Consider the following 19,494-nt stretch of genomic DNA (forward strand, 5'->3'; position numbering starts at 1 on the left):
AAAAACTGAGAGAAGAAAAGCACCAAGACCTCAGAGTTCAAAAATGGTGCATAGATCCTATATGCTGTAGCAAACGCAAGGCAAAACGCGACACAAACCAAGATGCAAAACACAGTGGATTACTTCACTTAGGAGGGGTCTGCACATGTCAGTAGAGCAGAAAAGTCCCAGGCAGTGATGACCAGTTGAGGATTACAGTAGTCCCACTGAAACCAATGAGACTTCTTTTGTGCCACATTATCAGGCATATACTGAAACATTTTGTTTTGTTAGCTCAGGGCAAAGGATTTCATACAAGCCAAAATGCTGGGTTAGTGAAAAAAGTGTTATAAATGTAAGGTAACAACTAGAAAAGGTACACGGAGATGCCCGATTCCTCACAGGATGTATACATCTTTTAATACTGGCAAAGCCCCAGGCTCTAATAAGGTGAAGCACCTCTTTTAAGGTACACACCAATCAAGCAATGGTCATATCTCTCAGGGATAAACTTTTTGTTCTGTGAAAGTTAACTTCCTACTTTTTTTTTCGATTCCCCAGGTATTTTTGGATTTGTTTTTAATGATAATGTGCATTTGGTCCTCAGTTATTCCTTCAAATGTCATCCATAAAATATATATCCAGAAGATCTGACAGCATGAACATATTCGATATTTGGTCTTGGACAAATTACATTCTTTTACAGTATCCTTTACAATACACATGGATAATATATGAAGAAGACAGCAGAAACCCCTAAGTTTGAAAGGTGATTTGCACTCCTTATATGAATAAATGGCAATAAAAATAGGAGATTTATGATACAATTTACTCCTTCATTAAGCAGCAGACATCGTAAGTGTCAGCCAATGGCTGTAAGGATTTCAGTACTCGTTCTGCCTAGTGTCTCATTAAAAACTGATAAAAGAAACAGCAGTCTAAACTTAAGCTAAACCTGCTACTTTTCCTAATGAGGTATGCTGTCATATTTTTAAAAATTAGAATATATATCTATGTAGATGCATGTGCAACTACTGAACATTTCACTACAATTTTAGAAATATCATGTAGTGAAAAACTGCTAAGTCAGTTGCACATAATATGCAGTGAAGTACAATGCTTAATATTTTTTTAACCTACTGAATCTTTTCTTCCTTGAGAAAGGTGTGATATTTGAGACACCTTTTGGGGCAGATTCAATGAAGTATGCATTGTTCTCTGCCATAGCCTCACAGTTGACTTCCACAGTCCATATTCTGTCTAATTTCTGAGTCACAGATGACCTTGCAGGCAATCTGCTTTTATTACTTTCTGTCAGATAGCCGGGCTGATGTATAACTCTATTTCTATAAACAGGCTATTTCCTCAGCAGGTATCTGAATTTTATCAAATATATCATTCATCAAAGGAAGCTCTTCATATAGGCACGGCTTTTCTTGTTTTAAGAGCAGTCTGTACTTGAAAGGGATGATCACCATTACACTTTTCCCCCTGAAAATAGCATGTATCATTGCATATAAATTCCTACATAATGCCACATTTTCATATGAACACACTCAAGTTGCATTTGTATTGCAAATGTATGCATGCAAAATAGACATTTGCACAAGCAAAATAGATAAAGGATTGCACAAATTCAAGGGGTTTTGGCATAACTTAGTCTGATACTCCATATTTAAACATTTAGCCTTACACATCCCAAACACAATGCAGTTTATGTTGACTTTAAAAACTGGGACATTTACTGTGAACATTTTGTGCAGTGCAAAAGAAGGAAGAGATACGGAGCCCCGAAAAGTTCACTTTTTAGACTGTTAGGGCTTTGAAAAGTTATGTACATCTTACCGGTGAAACATAAGCTGTTGGCATATACATTGCCTCCAGGTAGTTGCTGTGAATGTCTAGGTACCTTAAACCTTCCTGACCTCTACAGCACTTCACTGACATAATTCTAAATTTCAGAAAGACATAAGTGAAGAACCATCAAGGAGACTCTAATGCACAGCTAAGTTTCCAATTGTCCAAATATCAATCTAACCACCATCGTTTCACAATGGCTAGTACATTCACTTCCTTTAGGGTGTGCAATGAGATAGACATCAGTGAGAATAGTGTATTTGGTAACAAACAATTTTGTTTATTCATGTAATGGAGATCTGAGAGAAACACATTGTACAAAGATTTGCCAGTTACGCTTTTGAGTAAAAGGACAAAATACAAAATACACTCATGACAGTGGACTAGCTGAACCCCTTACCGCGACAGAGTACTTACTTAGTAAAGAAGGCAGATGTATGTAGCAAAGAAGCCTGAGACTATTTTGAAATACACGGTATTTCAGCCAAACTAAATCTGACCCATGCTGAACCACAGAGATGCTTCGTATTCCTGAAAATTTCCAGTGGCAGATATGGTCTATCAGTTTATCTCATGTGGATGTGCCTGCCTTTTAAGACATCAACTTTCTGGCCCTGCAGTCCATACTGCATGTCTTTTAATCCCAACAGAGGCCTGAGTCTCCTTAAACTTTTTAGTTTCTCAACCTAATACCCAGGCAGATTATTGCCACACGAATGCTGAGGAGCTACCTAGATCCCCCACCATTGCTGCACTGCAGCCTTTAGTCACAGTTATTAATAGTCAGTAACTTGGCTGAAACTAGGCATGCCCCTTGTTTTCAAGGCAATTACTAAACACATTTTCGGAATACCAAATGCCATCTCTGCAACATCTTTCTCTTACAACAGAGGAAAACTAATACAGAATTAGTAATAAAGTCACATTCAGTCAGATGTCGCTCCTTGACACAGCAAATATATATATATATTATATAGGCAAAACTGAATCACAACAGATTGTATCTGCAGGAGACAAAACAGCTCTTTCAAATCAAAGCTTCTCTCCCCCAAAATAAATAATTGCATCATGATAACAGGTTTCAGTAAGACACTGGGGCCACATGCTGTGCTGTCTTGGTTTCTGGATAAATAAACCTGCGCCCTGTTGTTTATTGGATGAATAAACCTTTGGGACATGTGACAGTGTACAACTAGAATGATGACTCAACATTCAGGCATTTTTAATCCGCACTTTGAAAATTAAAATACTTAATTAATACTTGGTAAACATTATCTAATTGAACCTTACAGTGCTCTCAAGTACCTAGCTACTATTCATACTTGACAGACACCAACCTTGCAGTTAAAAAAGCTGCTTGCAGCCACCAGTGTTGTTGAGATCAGAGCCATGATGAGTGCTCAGAAGCTCCTGACTCATGGTGCAGTTTCATATTACGGTGAAACTGATCTAACAGCAAGCTGTGACTGAAAAGGGAGGCCTGCTTGCCATCTCACCCCGGCTCCTGTTGCCCGTCTTGCACTAGATTTAGCAGTCATGCAATTACACTGCCAAGCCACATGACGTTCAATGTCAGATGCCCTGAACCTATTGCAGATATGTGGGGATCCTACCTCTCCAGGAGACTGAATTCACTGTACACGCAATGTGGATATCTCTGAACATCAGCAGGAAGTCCAGCATGTTAGACTTGTTCATGTGGGTGGCATAAGGAATGGGCAGATGTTGCACCTAGAGCCTCACCAGCCCTTATGACAGCCCTGCAGGATGACTCCCTTTCCCACCAAATGTTCTTCTAGAAAGCAGTCATCTTGTGTATAAGGTATAAAATGTCTGTAGGCTGACAGGATATCTTGAATCCAGGGTTCTTAGTAAAAAGTTTCCTTTCTGCCTTACTGTCTTTAAGATTTTTGAGTCATTAAGGAGATGCCACCATTGTTAACCTTCTGCTGCTATTTGTACTGTTTCACAGCAAGACTAATTATTGTTCAGGTTTGCCAATAATCTTTGTTTTAGATGAAACGTGACTGGGGTTTTTTCTTACTTTTTTCAGAGAAAATATTTTAAGATATATTTTATTCACTGAAGAACTCGCTTATTTTTCATTTTGTCACAACTTAGTAATATATTTATATATAGGAGTTAGATTTCACTGAAAACGGAGGAACAGTCTGTGTTCCAAAATTTAGCTCATAAGTATACATAATTGCATATCTAATAGTAGGGTGGTAATTAGGATCATCCCCACAGCTCAAGTTATTCATAGCTCTGAGGTCATAAGCATAGTCAGTGACTCAACCAACCATCCTAACTCTTAACCACTTTGTTTTGATTGCTAGGTCTATTACTTGAAATGAATTCATTAAATAAGGAGTACGCATACTTGGTCATCTGCATGCAAATAAGAACACTATTTCCAAGCTCCTATGCTAGAAGTACCTTATCCTCCCTCCAACTATACAGCTCCAACTATCAGTTTTAGTTTTTCTTGGGTTTGTAGATTTTCAGACCTTTCTGTGGCTTTTTTGGAGAAACTGCCTCATCTACGCAGCAATCACTGTGACTGGGCTGCTAGGCAGACGCTCCCGGACTGTCAGGAAGACTGTCCTCTCATCCCAAGCAGCGGGCACTGCCTCCTCTCCCATCCACAATGCTATGTAAACAAAGGATAAAGCACTGAAAACCTGCTCAGACCTTCAATCTCCTAGCTCACAGGAGCCCCGGATCCCGCTAATCTGCAGCTGCTCATGGTCTCTGCATTCCCTGTGTCTTCATGTGCCTGCAAGCCATCTGTAGGTTTTCAGCTTTTCAGGTGACCATTCCAGCTCTTTCCCATTTGATTCTCTGCTATTCATGGCAACCGCTCCTCTTGTCACCCCTGCTTTTCCTACTCCATTGTACGGCCCATGAGGCTGCCATACCACCTGCCTTTCTCCATTTTTCCCCCTTTATTCTCTTTCTCATACACCCTGACATATCTGAGCACCTTTGCAGCTTCTGACACCTCCAAACTTTCTTTCTTCCTCCATTCTCCACATGATCCTCTCTCCAGATAAGGTCTCACTTCACCCCTTTCCATATATGTGTCTCTGGCATCTTGATTTCAGTCCTTCCCCTTACTTTCAGAGTTTTGGTTGGGCTCCTGAGTGGTCTCCTTTCCCATTCTGGCTTCAGAAGACACCATGAACAGTGCTAGCAAAAATAATTAAAAAAAAGAGAGTTTGTACTAGTGAGCTTAAGAAAATTAAAACGTTCCTGGTACAGATCACAAAAGGCAAAGCTTTAAGCTCCACTGGTATACAAGCTACATAATGCAGCACCTTCTTCAAGGTTTTTTTTTTGATGGATATTAACCACAAAGTCCTTTTGAAAAAAAAGTTAATTTAGATATCATTCCAAGACAATTTGGGTAATTAAGATATTGGTGGCAACAGTCTCTGGCCTTTGTAAAGTTCTCAGAAAAAAGCCCTCGATCAACACAATTTATACTGGAATGTAATGTCTCAGCAGGTTTTTTTGGTGCACAGTGATTTCTAGAACCGGACTTTAAATCTGTGAGAAGCAAAGAGCAAACTGGAGCAGCACGGAGGAGCAAAGTTAAAGTTATCTGAGCAGTTTAACTGAAAATTTGAAATATTTTATAAACATAAGACTCAGTTTTTACTTTAACTCCGAATTTTGTGGTTTCATGTTTTGCTTTTTGACAGCTATAGCATCTTACAGCTGTCCCTGTAGGGTTTGTGGGTCGTCTTTGTTACCCTTAACAGCATCTGTTGGCAACCTAAAGTCCAGGTCGGATTCTGCATCTGTTACACAGCAAATATTACCAGGGATTAATTAGGCTCATTTTCCTGATGCTGAATTACAGGTATTAGTCAACCACATAGCATGAAGTTGTTTGTATTGAGAAACAGAGAACCAAGGGGAGGGCTTTGCCAGCGCACCCAGATTATGTGACCAGTGAGCTGGGCCTAAGGGATTTTATTTGACTAAGGAAGTGGAGTTTTGTTTCCGGTTTGCCTGATGATGGTTTAAATTCAATTTTCTGACCTTTCTTGTGACCTAGTTCTCAACAGATGATATTTGGTCCTTGGAAATGGCAGAACTCTTTTTTTTCCTCATGCTGGCAACATACTACTGGTACGAAAACGCAAGGTAGACTAACAAAATCTGAGCGTTGGGAAGCTGGAGCTCAACTGGGTCAAAACGAGGGATAAGCAGCCTTAAATAAAGATGGGAACACTCTGACGGCACGCACGCATACGTCGGCAGTAACCGCTACTCGGTTAAACCGCTGTCGAACAGCGAAGGCTTCTCTAAGGAAGCGCTGCTGGTTGCGGGTACGCTTACAGGCAAGAATGAGTGACCAACAAACCCAGAGATACTAGTCCCAGGAGGAAAAGACGGGCTGTGCACGCAGACCGAAGGCGGCACAGGCCCGGCCACCGCCTCCCCACACCGGGGGGATACCGGCGACCGCTAGACCGAGCAGCCAGGGGGCCGGCGGGACCCTATCGTGCGCGGGGGAGCAAGTAAAAGCCGCAGGGCGCACGCCGGCTTTTAAAAAGCCCGGCTGCCGGCCGCCCTTCGCGCTGACCGGGCCGCTGCGACCCGCCCTCGCCTCACCACACCGCAGCTGCCTCCCTCCCTCCCTCTCGGCGCATGCGCGGTGACCGGCCGTCCCGGCGTCCCGGCTTCCTGTTTGCGCCGCTCCGCTTCCGGGTCGGCGGGCGATCGTTCGGCGGTGGCCGCTGGGGCCGCGGCGCTGCCTCAGCCCGGGGCGGAGGAGCGGGGCCGCCGGCGGCGGCCGGGCCAGGGGCCGGCGGGAGGGAGGAGGGCCGCGGGAGCAGCGGCCGCCGCCGCCGCCGGGGCGGCATAGCGCGGCGGGGCGGGGGGAGCGCCGCGGGGAGGCGGCGGCGGCGGCGGCGGCCTCCGCCGAGGCCTGGGCCGGCCCGCCGCTGCCGCCGCCGCCGCTCGGCCGATGCGCCCGGAGCGGCCGCCATGGACAAGATCCTGGAGGGGCTGGTGAGCTCGTCGCACCCGCTGCCGCTGAAGCGGGTGATCGTGCGGCGGGTGGTGGAGTCGGCGGAGACGCCGCTGAGCCAGGCGCAGTGCCGCGCCATGTTCGCCCTCAGCACCCGGCTGGTGCTGCAGGGCCCCGACCCCTTCCAGCGGCAGGTGGGGCGGCAGGTGCTGGAGGCCTACGGCCGCTACCACCGCGCCGAGTTCGAGGCCTTCTTCAACCGCGGGCTCGTCCTCGGCCTCCTGCAGCGCGGCTACGGCGAGCTGAGCAACCGCGACCCCGCCATCCTCGACTACATCCAGGCGGGGCTGCGCCTCATCATGAGCTGCCCCTCGGTGCTGGAGCTCTTCGAGCTGCTGCAGGTGGAAGCGCTGCGGCTGGTGTGCGAGCGGCCGGCGCCGCCGCTCTGCGCCCGCCTCTGCCAGCTGCTGGGCGACTTCCCGCAGTGCCTGCCCCGCGGCAGAAAGCTCTCCCTCGCCTTCTGCCAGCAGCTGGTGCGCAGCATCGCCCACTTCCAGAGCCAGGGCAGCCGGGAGGCCGAGCTGCGCCTCTACGTCTCGCAGGTCACCCAGGTCAGCGGGCTGCTGCGCAGCGTCTGGAAGGCCGAGCCCGACACCCTGCTGCCCTCCCTGCAGGAGCTCTTCGCCGTCATCTCCGCCGCCGGTGAGCGAGGAGCGCGTCCGGGTGGGCGACGGAGGGGAGCGGCAGGTGTGCCGGCGGGAATGAAAAGCCCCGCCGCTGGCCGTCGGTCGCTTGGCAGACGTTGCCTTCCTCGCCCCGATAACAAAGATGCAGCCTTTTGGCCGTTGCCAAAAAGGCAGAGCCTCCCTGCCCCCAAAGAAGAGTTAGAGGGCAGGTGGTGATTTATTCAGCTGTGGAGCGGCCTGCTCTTTGGAAGAGCTCCTGTTGCAGTGCTTTAAATGGTGCACCACAACAGAGTTTCGGGTGTCCTGTTCGGAAAAACTAAAACTCGCAGCATCAAAAGCTACTCTTCCTTCTTGCCCTCTCCAGAGGGATGCCTTGGGTCTGGGAACAGTTTCATCTGCACAACCGGGGGGTACGTAAGGTGTATGAAACTTGGGTGCCGCAGGAAGGATTCGCTGCCTGAGTAACGTAGCTGCGACTCTAAATAGGTCCTTCCTGACCTCAGAAGTCTGTGAAGCACTGTGTTAGCGTGCGTTGGAATGTGCCTTTGCTGTTGAGGCACCCAGGAAACTTAACGTTATAACGTTATATTTTGCCATAACTGGTACGGTTAGCAGACAGTTGTTGAGATAGGTCATGGGAAGTATCAGCTGCAGCCAATCCCTAGGCTTAGCATCAAGCATGATAAACAGTTGTATGCTGCTACTTTTTAGAAAAAAAAAAAAACCACTTCTCAGTTCCATTGAGGAGGAGGAAGTTGACAGATTGTCACTTTCTTGCACGGATGTTAGACGAACAAAAGGAGTTTGTATTTCAGTGCTATTCGTTGTCATTAATCCACTGAAACTTTTAAATTTTGCTTTGGTTTGTGGTGATAGAATGTTAGATGTAGGATAGACTCATTGTCTCAAACCTTTACAGCTACGATGAAGTTGTAGGATAGAAGGTAAAGCATATTTTTTCTGTGGGGTCATCTTTTTAGTTTCTTACATGATGTCATGTTCAACTATTACAGATACTTCATTCGAACCTTCTGTTGCACTGGCAAGTCTTGTGCAGCACATACCATTACAGATGATTACAGTACTCATCAGGAGCCTTACTACAGATCCAAATGTGAAAGATGCAAGTATGACTCAAGCTCTGTGCAGGTACTGTATTTCATTGTAAAGGGGGGAAAAGTCTCTTTTTTTCTTACTCTTGCCTTTTTTGAAATTATTTGTTGCTTAGGTTCCATTAAAAACCAACCAACCAAAAAACGTACCCCCAGCCCCCCCAAACTTTTAAAATGGTATTCTAAGTTGCACTGTTCAGCATGTTAAGGTAATATATATTATTTATAATGCTATGGAGGTTACTGGCATGGCTTCAGTTTAAGGTTGCTGCCTTCATTGCTAATGTCGTTTCGTTCTCATGCTTTGCTAGGGTAGATGAAGAATAGGGCTAAGCAGAAACTAAGAGGAAGGCAGCTGTGTTCCTTTTAGATGACATCTTATGTTTCGATCTCCCACCTTATGGGAGATGGCATAAATAGTAAACTTCACGGGGTTTACAGGCAAGCTGATAAACCAGGCCTTGGTTTCCAAAGATCAACCTTTCTCTTCTTCCAAGAAGCAGAGTGGCTCTCACACAATTGTCGTGTCCATCATCTCCTCCTCTGAAGAGAAGAGATGGTTAGAGATGAGTTTTACTGCTTAGCTTTGAGGTTTGTTTCTGCTTAGCTAGCTTCATGACTTTTTAGTAGGATTCACAGGGGACAGTCTCTATTTCCATCTTCACTCAAGCCTCCAGAGGTTTTTTGGATGTTCTTTGAATAATAGAAGAATAGGAATGATGTAAAAACAATTGCATATTATGCTGCTTGTCACTAAACTAAACATGAGTAAACGTGGAGATCAGTAGTACTGTTAACAGACTGTGATCCAGATGGCAATCTTGGTTAGTATCTTCAGATGCTTGAATAATAGTGATGCAGAAAGATGACACTGGGAGAAAGATTAAGACCTTCTTGAAGTTCTTGGAATTATTTTTTTTTAAGGTTTATGGAAGAAGCTGTTACTGAGCACTGAAGGGTAGAAAAATGAATAAAGCAGTTAAACAGGAGGCTGTTAGACATTTGTATTGTTTAAAAAAGCTTTAAAAAAGTCTTTCAACTAAAAGAATTTAATGTCTGCTATACTGTTTTTTTTAACTACATCTGTTTGAGTGTAGTGTAATACTTGCATATTCATGTAGCATAGCACTTGCATATCTTGGTGAAATACTGAGGTTTTTTTCACACTGAAAACATTCCTTGTATTTACATTAAATTGAGAAGCTGTATTTCATTTGAAAACATAATTAATGAGAAGAAGCAGCATTAATATTGTAATTTGGGGTAAGACATATTGTTTAGGGACGTCAAAAGAATCTGCTTGACTGAACAGATCTTTGACAAAGCTGCGTACCCAGTCTAAAATTCAAAGCTGGGAGTTTCAGAAGGATTTGCGCATGCTAATAATTTGCCAGCAATGTGCTGGTGATTAATTTTCGTGTTAGTGTAATTTTAACATTTATGTTGTATTACCTGCTTCAACATGATGTGATCATATAACTGTAGCATTAGAATGGCTTCTCTGTATGCCTCTGCTCAGGGAAGTAATGCAGTGCCGAGCTTTGGGTAGAGTAGGAGCTGTTGCTATCAAGGGCTTTTTCTTAATACTAGCTGTGTGGTGGGTTTTTTCCTCTTGTTTTTGAATAGTGTTGTGATTTAACCCCAGCCAGCAACTAAGCACCATGCAGCTCTGCTCACTGACTACTTCCCCCCCCAACCCCAGTGGGTGGGGGAGAGAATCAGGGGGAAAAAACCCTAAAACTTGTGGGTTGAGATAAGAACAGTTTACTAGAACAGAAAGGAAGAAGCTAATAGTGATAATAATAACAAAAATAAAATGACAATAATAATAATAAAAGGATTTGAGTATACAAGTGATGCACAGTGCAATTGCTCACCACCTGTTGACTGACACCCAGTTAGTTCCTGAGCGGTGATTACCCCCAGCCCCGCTGCCCCGTTTATATATTGGGCATGACATCACATGGTGTGGAACATCCCTTTGGCCGTTTTGGGTCAGCTGCCCTGGCTGTGTCCCCTCCCAACTTCTTGTGCCCCTCCAGCCTTCTTGCTGGCTGGCCATGAGAAGCTGAAAAATCCTTGCCTTAGTATAAGCTCTACTTAGCAACAACTGAAAACATCAGTGTATTATCAACATTCTTCTCATACTGAACCCAGAACATAGCACTATACCAGCTACTAGGAAGGCAATTAACTCTATCCCGGCCGAAACCAGGACAAAAGGGCAGTGCAATCTTAGTTGCCTTTTTCATTCTTAGAATACTTGATTTTAAGAGCCTCTAGTTCTGTTCCACGGAACTAACTTTTTAGGAACCCCTTGTTATTTTTGTTTGCGGATAGTCTCATGTCAACACTGTATCCAGTTTCTTTTTCTACCTCTGGCAACCCTTTGTGGTAATTACTCTCTCCGGGCTTAGAGGAGTAGTTGTAGAGAGGATAATGCAGCTGGAATGTCTGGAGCACCAAATGACAATGTTGTCATCAGGCTTGCATCATTCCCAGGAGATGCAGAACTCCAGGCACAACAAGGTCTCCTGATGAGAGTCAGCGGAGCTTTGGTGACTGCGAATTAGAGACCTTGTTGCTCACTTCCTAAGGATAACTTTCATGACACTGCAGAGACTGTCTAAAGTCAAACACAGATTAGTAAATAATCTGTAATTAGAAGACTAATGAATCTGTTCAGTGGGGATTTATATTAGGCACAGGTTCATATAAGAAAGGGTGTTTGCTTTTTCGCATCATTGAGCTGTTCTTAATTGGCTCAGCTGTCTCATGAAACCTTACCTGAAACATCAGTGAGGAAAAGCAGAAAATTGCTGAATCTCTTCTGGGGTATATGACTACTGTAAGACTCTACTTCAGAGGTCTTGGTGGAAGTTGACTGCCTGTACTGAGTATCCTGACAAGTATAGTGCTTGTTTACACTTTAACCCAAGTATCTTTGTCAAGAGAAACTGAAAATTTTGCTAAGATCAGGCCCTTCGCCCTGTTGGTAAAAATGTAAAATATTGTAAAAGATGTTAAATTGTTTTGGGTGGGGCCTAGTAGTCTGAGGATCTTCTGTTGTTGTTTTGGTTTTTTTCGTTATCTGAGGGATTTGCATCTGAGCTGCCAGATTCTTTGATGTGGCTAGGAAGATACTTTTGTGAAAGAAATTACTGTCTGAGGTTGCACAGATAAATTTTTTTTTCTATCCAGAGTTATCAGAAATACTCTCCTTTTTAGGAACATATATGGATAGCAGACCTCATTTTAGGGATAAGAGGCAGGAGGTCCTCTCGAGGCCTTTAAGGTTCTTTTAATCTTGTCAAAGATAAAAAACATCCTCTGTGTTTTTATTCATGATCAATCATGTCCCGTATTCATATCTGCTTTTGTATTAAAAATGCGGTCATTGATTGCAACAGAGCAGGAGCCAAGTAAATGCAATGCAGAGAGGATTTAGTAACCAAAATGTCTAATCTTCACCTACCAGATCTCAGATTTGGTGCTTTTTAGGACAGTCTGAAGCATGTCTGCAAGTTTACTTCTGTTTCCTCTTCTGGCTTTTGTCTCTGCTCTTAAGACCATTGACTCTGCTTTTAAGAGCAGAAACAGATTTTAAGGATGGGAATTCTATCGCTTATACAGAGATTGAGGCTTCTCTTTACAAGTTAATCATACTGAAATGATAGGCATTGTCCTATTAGTAACAGTCTGGAGTAGTTCAGTAGTTAATTATACTGACTAGAGATGACACAGGATGGCCCATGACCCAGAGCAATAGGATGGAACATGGGGAGCCCCAGCTCCCACCCAAGAGCACTGTTTTTCATTTGGAGTTGTGAGTTGGTGTAGTTGAAAGTGCACATAGTATAAAGATAATAATCAGCTATTTTTAGAACAGTGGTTCTAATGCAGGGCTCTACAGAATACTCTTTACTTGGCTAAAAAGTTAAGAAAACCAAATATATTGTCATTAGGCTTACATTAACAGTGGTACAAACACCTGCACAGCTGAAGAATATCAAGCCTACAAATTGGGGGAGGGGGAGCTTTGAAGGGGATAGGACTATGAGGTTTGGGGCCTATTTTTAGGTTAAGGTTAACTTTTTGCAGGCAAAAGCAGTTTTGGCCTATTTTTTTGGTTCCCCATTTTGGAAAGTATATGGAAAGGGTGCTCAGAATAAACATGTTTGAATTTAACATCTTGAGGAAATGAGACCTTTGTGTAAATTCAGAGCAATGTTTATGATATTGCCATTGCCATGTTTTTTCCCAAGTTTTTTTTGTAGTAACATGGAAGAAACCCAGTAAGATCTGAGCTTAGTTGTTAAAAAGGCAGTCCTAATGATTCCTTATTTTAGAGAAACTTTTGAATGTTATATGTGCAGGTAGTACATAATTCTAAGATACATTAATTTTAGAATGTGTACTATACATTTTTCAGAGCCATATTATAAACTTTATCTAAGTTTTATGTTGTTTATGGTAATACAACTGCCCAGATGCATGTCCGTGGTTTTCTTTTTAGTTTGGAATCCGAGGACTGAAATCCTGAGTTCAGTCTGTTTATAGCTCTTTTAATCTCCAGGAAGAACATAGGGGCTGATAGTTTTGTTTCAGGTTGATAATCACTAACTATGCCTGTATGTACTGATAGTGACTGTTTATTAGACTGTTTGCTTCTGACCTGTTCAGTTCTGTGCTAGAATTCAGTCTCTTAAAATAATTAATCTTTATGAGGAGCTTTTTTGGAAAAGAAGTAAAGAAATATACTTCTAACTTCCTGTTTTCATTGAATTATAGAATAGAATCATAGTGTTATGTAGATTGAGTGGAGCCTTTGGAAGTCATCTGGTCCAATCCTGCTCAAAGCAGGACAAGCTTCAAAGTCAGACACTGTTGCTCAGGGCCTTGTCCAATTGAGTTAGCTTTCTGCAAGGATGGAGGTGCCTTGGCCTTACTGTATAACTTGTTTTAATGTCTGACCACCCTCATGGTTCAAAGTTTTTCCTTCCACTTAATTAGTGGTGCCTCATCTGGTTTGAAGAAGGGGATCTTGTGGACAGTTGAAGAAAATCCAAAATATTGTCAAGTAAAATCTCAGAATAACAAAGCCTAAATTTCATGTTTTAGCTGGTACTGCCTTATGATATTGTCTGTATCTTAGAATTGCTTCAACTGATCTGCCTGTATTCCTTAAGTATCAATGTAAATTGTCTATTAATTTAGAAGGATTGAATACCCTATTTTCCGTTGCTGATATTTCACAGATTAAGTCCCTTCACTTTTCCTTTTTCTTAGCTGTAGTGAAATTCTTCCTTTTGGGGCGCAGGTAGACCCAGGCTGCTGATAGCTATCATAAGATCCTTCTAACACCTGCTGCAATGTATTTAAAATTACTAGATTTTACCTTTTTAACTGAGAGTTGGCTTCCAGGAATGTAATTCTAAGTTGAAGAGGCTTCCTTTTCAAATATAAACTTAATAGTCAGGTTTGATCTGGTTTGGGGTAAAAGGTATAGGAGGGGAGGTTCTCGGGTACAAGCACTTTTTCACCTTCAGTAGTAAGTTTTTGCCACAAAATAAAAGTGTTAGCTTAATGTCTATAAAACCAGGGTTCATATTCATAAATAACAAGTAACAATAATATCCCTAATATTTAATTTTATATGCACATGTATTTGGGGGGGGGTGTATTTACTTTTAATGTATTAAGTAGATAATTATTAATTACAGACTTTAATGACTTGAGATATAATCAAAATTATTTTACTACTTGCCTAACATTCTTGCGTTACTTCTTGTGAGTCTCTTGTGTTACTGTGTAACTATCTGGGTAACATATAGAATTCTTTTTGTTGAGGTTAAAATTAGTGGCATATGGGTTTTGGGGTTTTTTTTGTTTTATTTTTTTCTTTCATTAATCTTTCAGAATGATCGATTGGTTGTCCTGGCCTCTGGCTCAGCATGTGGAAACATGGGTGATTGCACTGCTGAAAGGACTGGCTGCAGTCCAGAAATTTACCATCCTCATTGATGTCACTCTGCTTAAGATCGAATTGGTATGTTGGAAAAAACCATTCAAAATAGAAGGAGAGGGAAAGGAATTTGTATCAGCTATGCAATTGTGTTGCGTCTTCTGTGTTGCAACAGATATTATCTTATTATTCTCAAAGATGATGTAGATGTATCTGTAGCTTTCAGTTTGTGTGTAATGGTTCTGTCTATTTCAAATGGTTGTGGATTTGAAGATCTGTTTACGTTTTTACTGAAGTTTCACTTTCTAGATTTACTGAAATAAATGTGGGTTTTTTTAGGTCTTTAATCGACTTTGGTTTCCTCTAGTGAGGCCTGGTGCCCTTGCTGTCCTCTCCCACATGTTACTTAGTTTTCAGCATTCTCCAGAAGCTTTTCATTTGGTAAGTTACTAAACAAATGGTTTTCAATTCTTTGAAATGTCATTCACATGTGATTTCTAAAGTGGGTGTAAAGAGTAACAGAATTGATATGCTTGGATTTCCTCTTTGTTTCAAGGTTCCAGACTCAGATTTCTGTGGTTCAGAGACCACTAGGCTTTCTAACTTCCAGGTTCAACCACTTGATCTGTAACTGGAAACGAACATTGTTCTTCCTGGTATGTATGTATTTCTGTCAGTAGTATCAGAGCACCGCACTCTATCTTTGACTGTATACTTCTGGAAATCCATTTTATGTGGTGTGAAGTCTACTGTTGAAGTTGGGCTGCAAGTAGACTTTCAAGCCCAACTATCTGGAGAAAACAGATAACCAATTATCTGCTATATATAACTTAGTCACCCTGGATAGGTGCATGAAACCAAGAAGTGCTTCACTTTAAGAAAGCTATGCTATTTATGTTTCAATGGACATATGGGCAAACTGAAGGATGCTATTTTTAATAGCCACTCTTCAAAATGCAGTTCACAAGTTAAAGCGGTAGATACTAGGGTATGATGATGACTGTTTGTATTAGTATAGCAAGATGTCTAGTGCCTTCCTTCTTCTCATATTCAGTGTTTAGCTTAAAGTTTAAGTGAAATACGGGTCTTTCAGAGTTAACCAGAGTAACAGCCTCGCACACTGTTTGTCTAAGCTGTCCCCAAGGCTCTTGGGCCCGAAGCGATCACAAACCCTTTGATTAATATCTGAGTAATTGCCTTATGCCTCTTACACTGTTTATTAATGATAGAAGTCTGAAGTTGCTCTGTCCTCCCTCCCCTGCGCTAATCTTGGCCAAGGATAGAAATTTGAGTCACAAACGAAAGAACCAAGTAGCCCTGAGTATGCTGAAAATGCAAATATTTCATATTTGCTTTTCTTTGTTCCTGAGAGAAACAAAACATTCATGAGAAAAACAAAATATGAGATGACTTACTCTAGAAATAGGTGTTTCCTTTAATAAGGAGAATTTCTACCATAGGCTGCATGCAGTATTGCATAAACATCTGTCTTAATGACTTCATTGTGACTGTTTTCCCTCCATTTTAAACAACCTTCTTCACTATCATGTTTTGAGCTACTGTTGTCACTTAGTATCCTGTAATATTTTCCTGCGCTTAAACTACTTGTTTACTTTTTTATAATAAATGACCTGAATGAAAAATGGTTAAATGCACACTTGTTAAATATGAATTAATTTATTTTGCAATGCATCTGAGTTAACATTCCCCTTCCCTATGCTTGAGCATCACTAGCATAAATTACTTGGGTTTTTTATAGAAGAAAAACACTCTGTCTTGCACTTACGATGTAGAACTTATCATGATGTGTGCTATGGAATTCTAAAATCTACTGACCTATAAAACTTTAATTCAACCTCAAGCCAGAAGTTGTACTTCTGTATGTACTCAAAGTGTAACTTTCAGTATTATGCAGCATGTAGCAAGTAAGAATTCGGCTCTTAATTTGAGATAGCTGAGAACTTTTAGTTTTCCTGTTACTTCCATGTGCTTTTTCTGTGCAAAATTATCGTATCTCGGATTTACTTTACGAATCTCATACTTGGAGCTCAATGGTTGCTTTCTCATTGATATGTACCCACACTTAGAAAGTGAAAGAGGGAAATATTACATTGCAGCTTTCACTGTTGACTCTGTAGTACATTGAACACTTAATCTTGGTATTTTTGTTTTTAAACAGTGGATATCTTGCTTGCCAAAAGAGTGGGTTTTGTTTCTCCAAGATGTAAAAGTATTCCTTATGCTTAGAGAACAACTGGTGTTTGAAAAAGTGGCACTTGAGTATTGTGTACCTGGCCTCTTTTACTTTGGTGTTCTGGAGTATATTAATTCTTTTAATTGGTATACTTTCCTAAAGTTATAATATTCTTACAATTTCTCTTCTGTATTTCATGTCTTCGCTAGCAAACAATTTGTAAACTGATTTGTGATGAGAAGTCATTCAATCCACTTCTTTCACAGCTAATCCATTTTGATTACTTGGAAACTGACAGAGGTGTCTAAAGTATTTTGGTTCACAGTGAGAAGTCCCTACTCTTTGGGACTGCATTGAAATAACTCTACTTGATGTTTTAAGACTCATATTAAAAAAAAAAGTCTCATGGATTTAAAAATACAGACAGAACTGCGCTGAAGAAGGGGAAGGAGGTGGAGTAAACATTTCTGATTTATATGCAATTTAAAATAGTAATGAATGTGAACTAATCCTCAACTAGATTACTGTATCTGTGGTAAGCTTTTTCAGCTCATAGTAAATTACTCTCTTGGTTTATTGAGCCTAGTTCCCTCACTAGGTGGAGCTGTGAGCCAGTTTCCATCTTGTAAACTGAAATAGCACGAATGTATTAATTGGCTTCAGATTCCAAGCACTAGATTCTGTTCAAGGAAAATTGAGGGGTTTGTTTTGAAAACTATATCCATGAAATTAGAACAGGATACTGCACTGTTAGTGGTGGCAAAATGTTTGCTGTTAGTATCCTTAATAAGATGAGTACTTTGGACACTGACTGTTTAAAATCTTAACATGCATTTTCTAAGTTCATAAAGTTCCAAAACTTGATATGTGAGAGAAAGAGAGCATTGAATAATTAATTTTGCTGTTTGAAAATTGTCACAAGTAAAGAATAATGCATGGTTTTCAAGTCATTTGTTTCTCAACCACTTAATATTTAAGAACAAAAGGTCCCCTGCCACTTGGCATGTGTAAAACAGTAAAGTTGTTTGTAGAACAAAAAAAACCTGGAAAAATGCGATTAACACCCTTTTTTGTTGTTTCTTTGTTTTCCCATTCAGATTGTCCCGCATGTGGTCAGTTTGGTTCACTCCTTCAAAAGAGATGGCTTACCTTCCAGTACAGCCTTTTTGATGCAGTTGACCGAGTTGATACACTGTATGATGTATCATTATTCAGGATTTCCAGAGCTCTATGAACCCATTTTGGAAGCTCTTAAGGTATATTAGGAAGATTAAGAGAGTGGAATATTTTTGTTTTGTTTTCCCAAATATAAAGGCTATAATCCTATAGAACTAAATTCTTTAGAACTTTCACTAGGAGAAAAAAGCTAATCATATAATATAATGTCATTTCTAAGTGTGTTTAGACTATGCTAGAAAAATTGTCCTGAGTGTCCATGATATGATTATAGCAGCCTTTAAGAAAAGCCTGAAATGAGATCCTTTATTAAAAGTACAATCTAATTTCTTAAGCCTTAGTAATATACTTTTGTGTGGTTTATTCTAGGCATTTCATTTCAACCCCAGTTAGAAACTGCAACTGTTCAAATATAAGTTCAGAGTACTGATAGTATTGAAGAGAAATAGGTCCTGAGAAGTACTTGGTGTGGTGCTAATCTTTGAGTAGCTTCAAAACACCATTATTAAGCACTACATCTTAATACAGCAGTCAGTATTGCATGCCTCTGTGGGTAAAGGATGCTCACCTCTGCTGTTTCAAAGCAAAATTCAGCTTTTTTTAGATAAATATTTAAGTGCATGACCCCAAAACAAATAAAATGAAATAAAATTGGAAAAAAAACCTCCACCCCCCACCCCACCCCCCAAAAAACCCAAACAAACACCAAAACAACAAAAAACCCCCCAAAAAACCCAAACAAAAAAACACCCACAAAACCCCACTCAGGTGTTACTGCCTGATTTTATAGCAGTAGTATTGCAGTTAAATGTTTTGAAGCTTAAATGCGCCTGTCAATTTAATTCCAAGTATTCTGGACTTCATTCTTTCATTCTTAAATTTTGATTTGACAGAGCAGGAATGTATTTCTAGCAGAATAGAGGATGCTTTAAGGGTCTGTTAAAACTTGAAATTTGAGAGGTAGTTTTTTGTGGCAGAAAGGATTCTTTGAATATGCAGGTCAAAGGTGACCACTAGCCCCTTATTCCTGCAATTTGAGCCATTTGAGAGTTGAGTAAAGAAAGCTTTGAAGAAGAGGGCTTGTGGGGGGGAGGGGGGACTGTGTTAGATCTTCTAGGCTGTCAGGCTATAGCGAGACCGTGAAGGAGAATTCTGGAGCAAGTGAAGATATAAGACTGCTGAATGGCAGGACCTATTATAAAAACAAACACAAAGCCTGATTGTATTAAACATTTCTCTTGTAGGATATGCCCAAACCCACGGAAGAGAAGATTAAGTTGATTCTCAGTCAGAGTGCCTGGACTTCTCAATCCAGTTCTTTGCCGTCTTGTTTATCTAGACTTTCTGGAAAATCTGAAACTGGGAAGACAGGCTTAATTAATCTAGGAAATACTTGCTACATGAACAGTGTTATTCAGGCACTTTTTATGGCTACAGAGTAAGTCCTTTTTAATGGCTCTTTTCATTGCAAATTAACTATTGCAGTTGTTGCATTCTTGCTTTTCACCAAATATTAACAAGTCCTGGGGTCTCTCAGCTTG

General features: G+C 41.2%; 1 protein-coding gene and 1 long non-coding RNA gene across 3 annotated transcripts in view; one reads left to right on the plus strand and one right to left on the minus strand.

Moving 5' to 3' along the window:
- Positions 1 to 2,093: 2,093 nt before the first annotated feature.
- Positions 2,094 to 6,446, minus strand: LOC138684812 (uncharacterized). Its single transcript, XR_011324104.1, has 2 exons — positions 6,187 to 6,446; positions 2,094 to 5,028 (listed from the first exon to the last, which is right to left on the minus strand). It is a non-coding gene; the product is annotated as an uncharacterized lncRNA (long non-coding RNA).
- A 282-nt stretch (positions 6,447 to 6,728) lies between these two features.
- Positions 6,729 to 19,494, plus strand: part of USP38 (ubiquitin specific peptidase 38) — a 28,651-nt gene continuing 15,885 nt past the window's right edge. Inside the window, exons 1-6 of one of the 2 annotated variants that reach the window (XM_069779882.1) lie at positions 6,729 to 7,522; positions 8,520 to 8,655; positions 14,538 to 14,667; positions 14,923 to 15,024; positions 17,875 to 18,033; positions 19,198 to 19,391. In XM_069779882.1, the coding sequence (XP_069635983.1) occupies positions 6,838 to 7,522; positions 8,520 to 8,655; positions 14,538 to 14,667; positions 14,923 to 15,024; positions 17,875 to 18,033; positions 19,198 to 19,391 (1,406 nt within the window). In that variant the 5' untranslated portion in view covers positions 6,729 to 6,837. Of the gene's footprint in view, positions 7,523 to 8,519; positions 8,656 to 14,537; positions 14,668 to 14,922; positions 15,025 to 15,220; positions 15,240 to 17,874; positions 18,034 to 19,197; positions 19,392 to 19,494 lie in introns of those variants that run through there. The other variant, XM_069779888.1, reaches the window with a different exon arrangement.

The sequence above is a fragment of the Haliaeetus albicilla genome, chromosome 1 (assembly GCF_947461875.1).
Source record: "Haliaeetus albicilla chromosome 1, bHalAlb1.1, whole genome shotgun sequence".
Lineage (NCBI taxonomy): Eukaryota > Metazoa > Chordata > Aves > Accipitriformes > Accipitridae > Haliaeetus > Haliaeetus albicilla.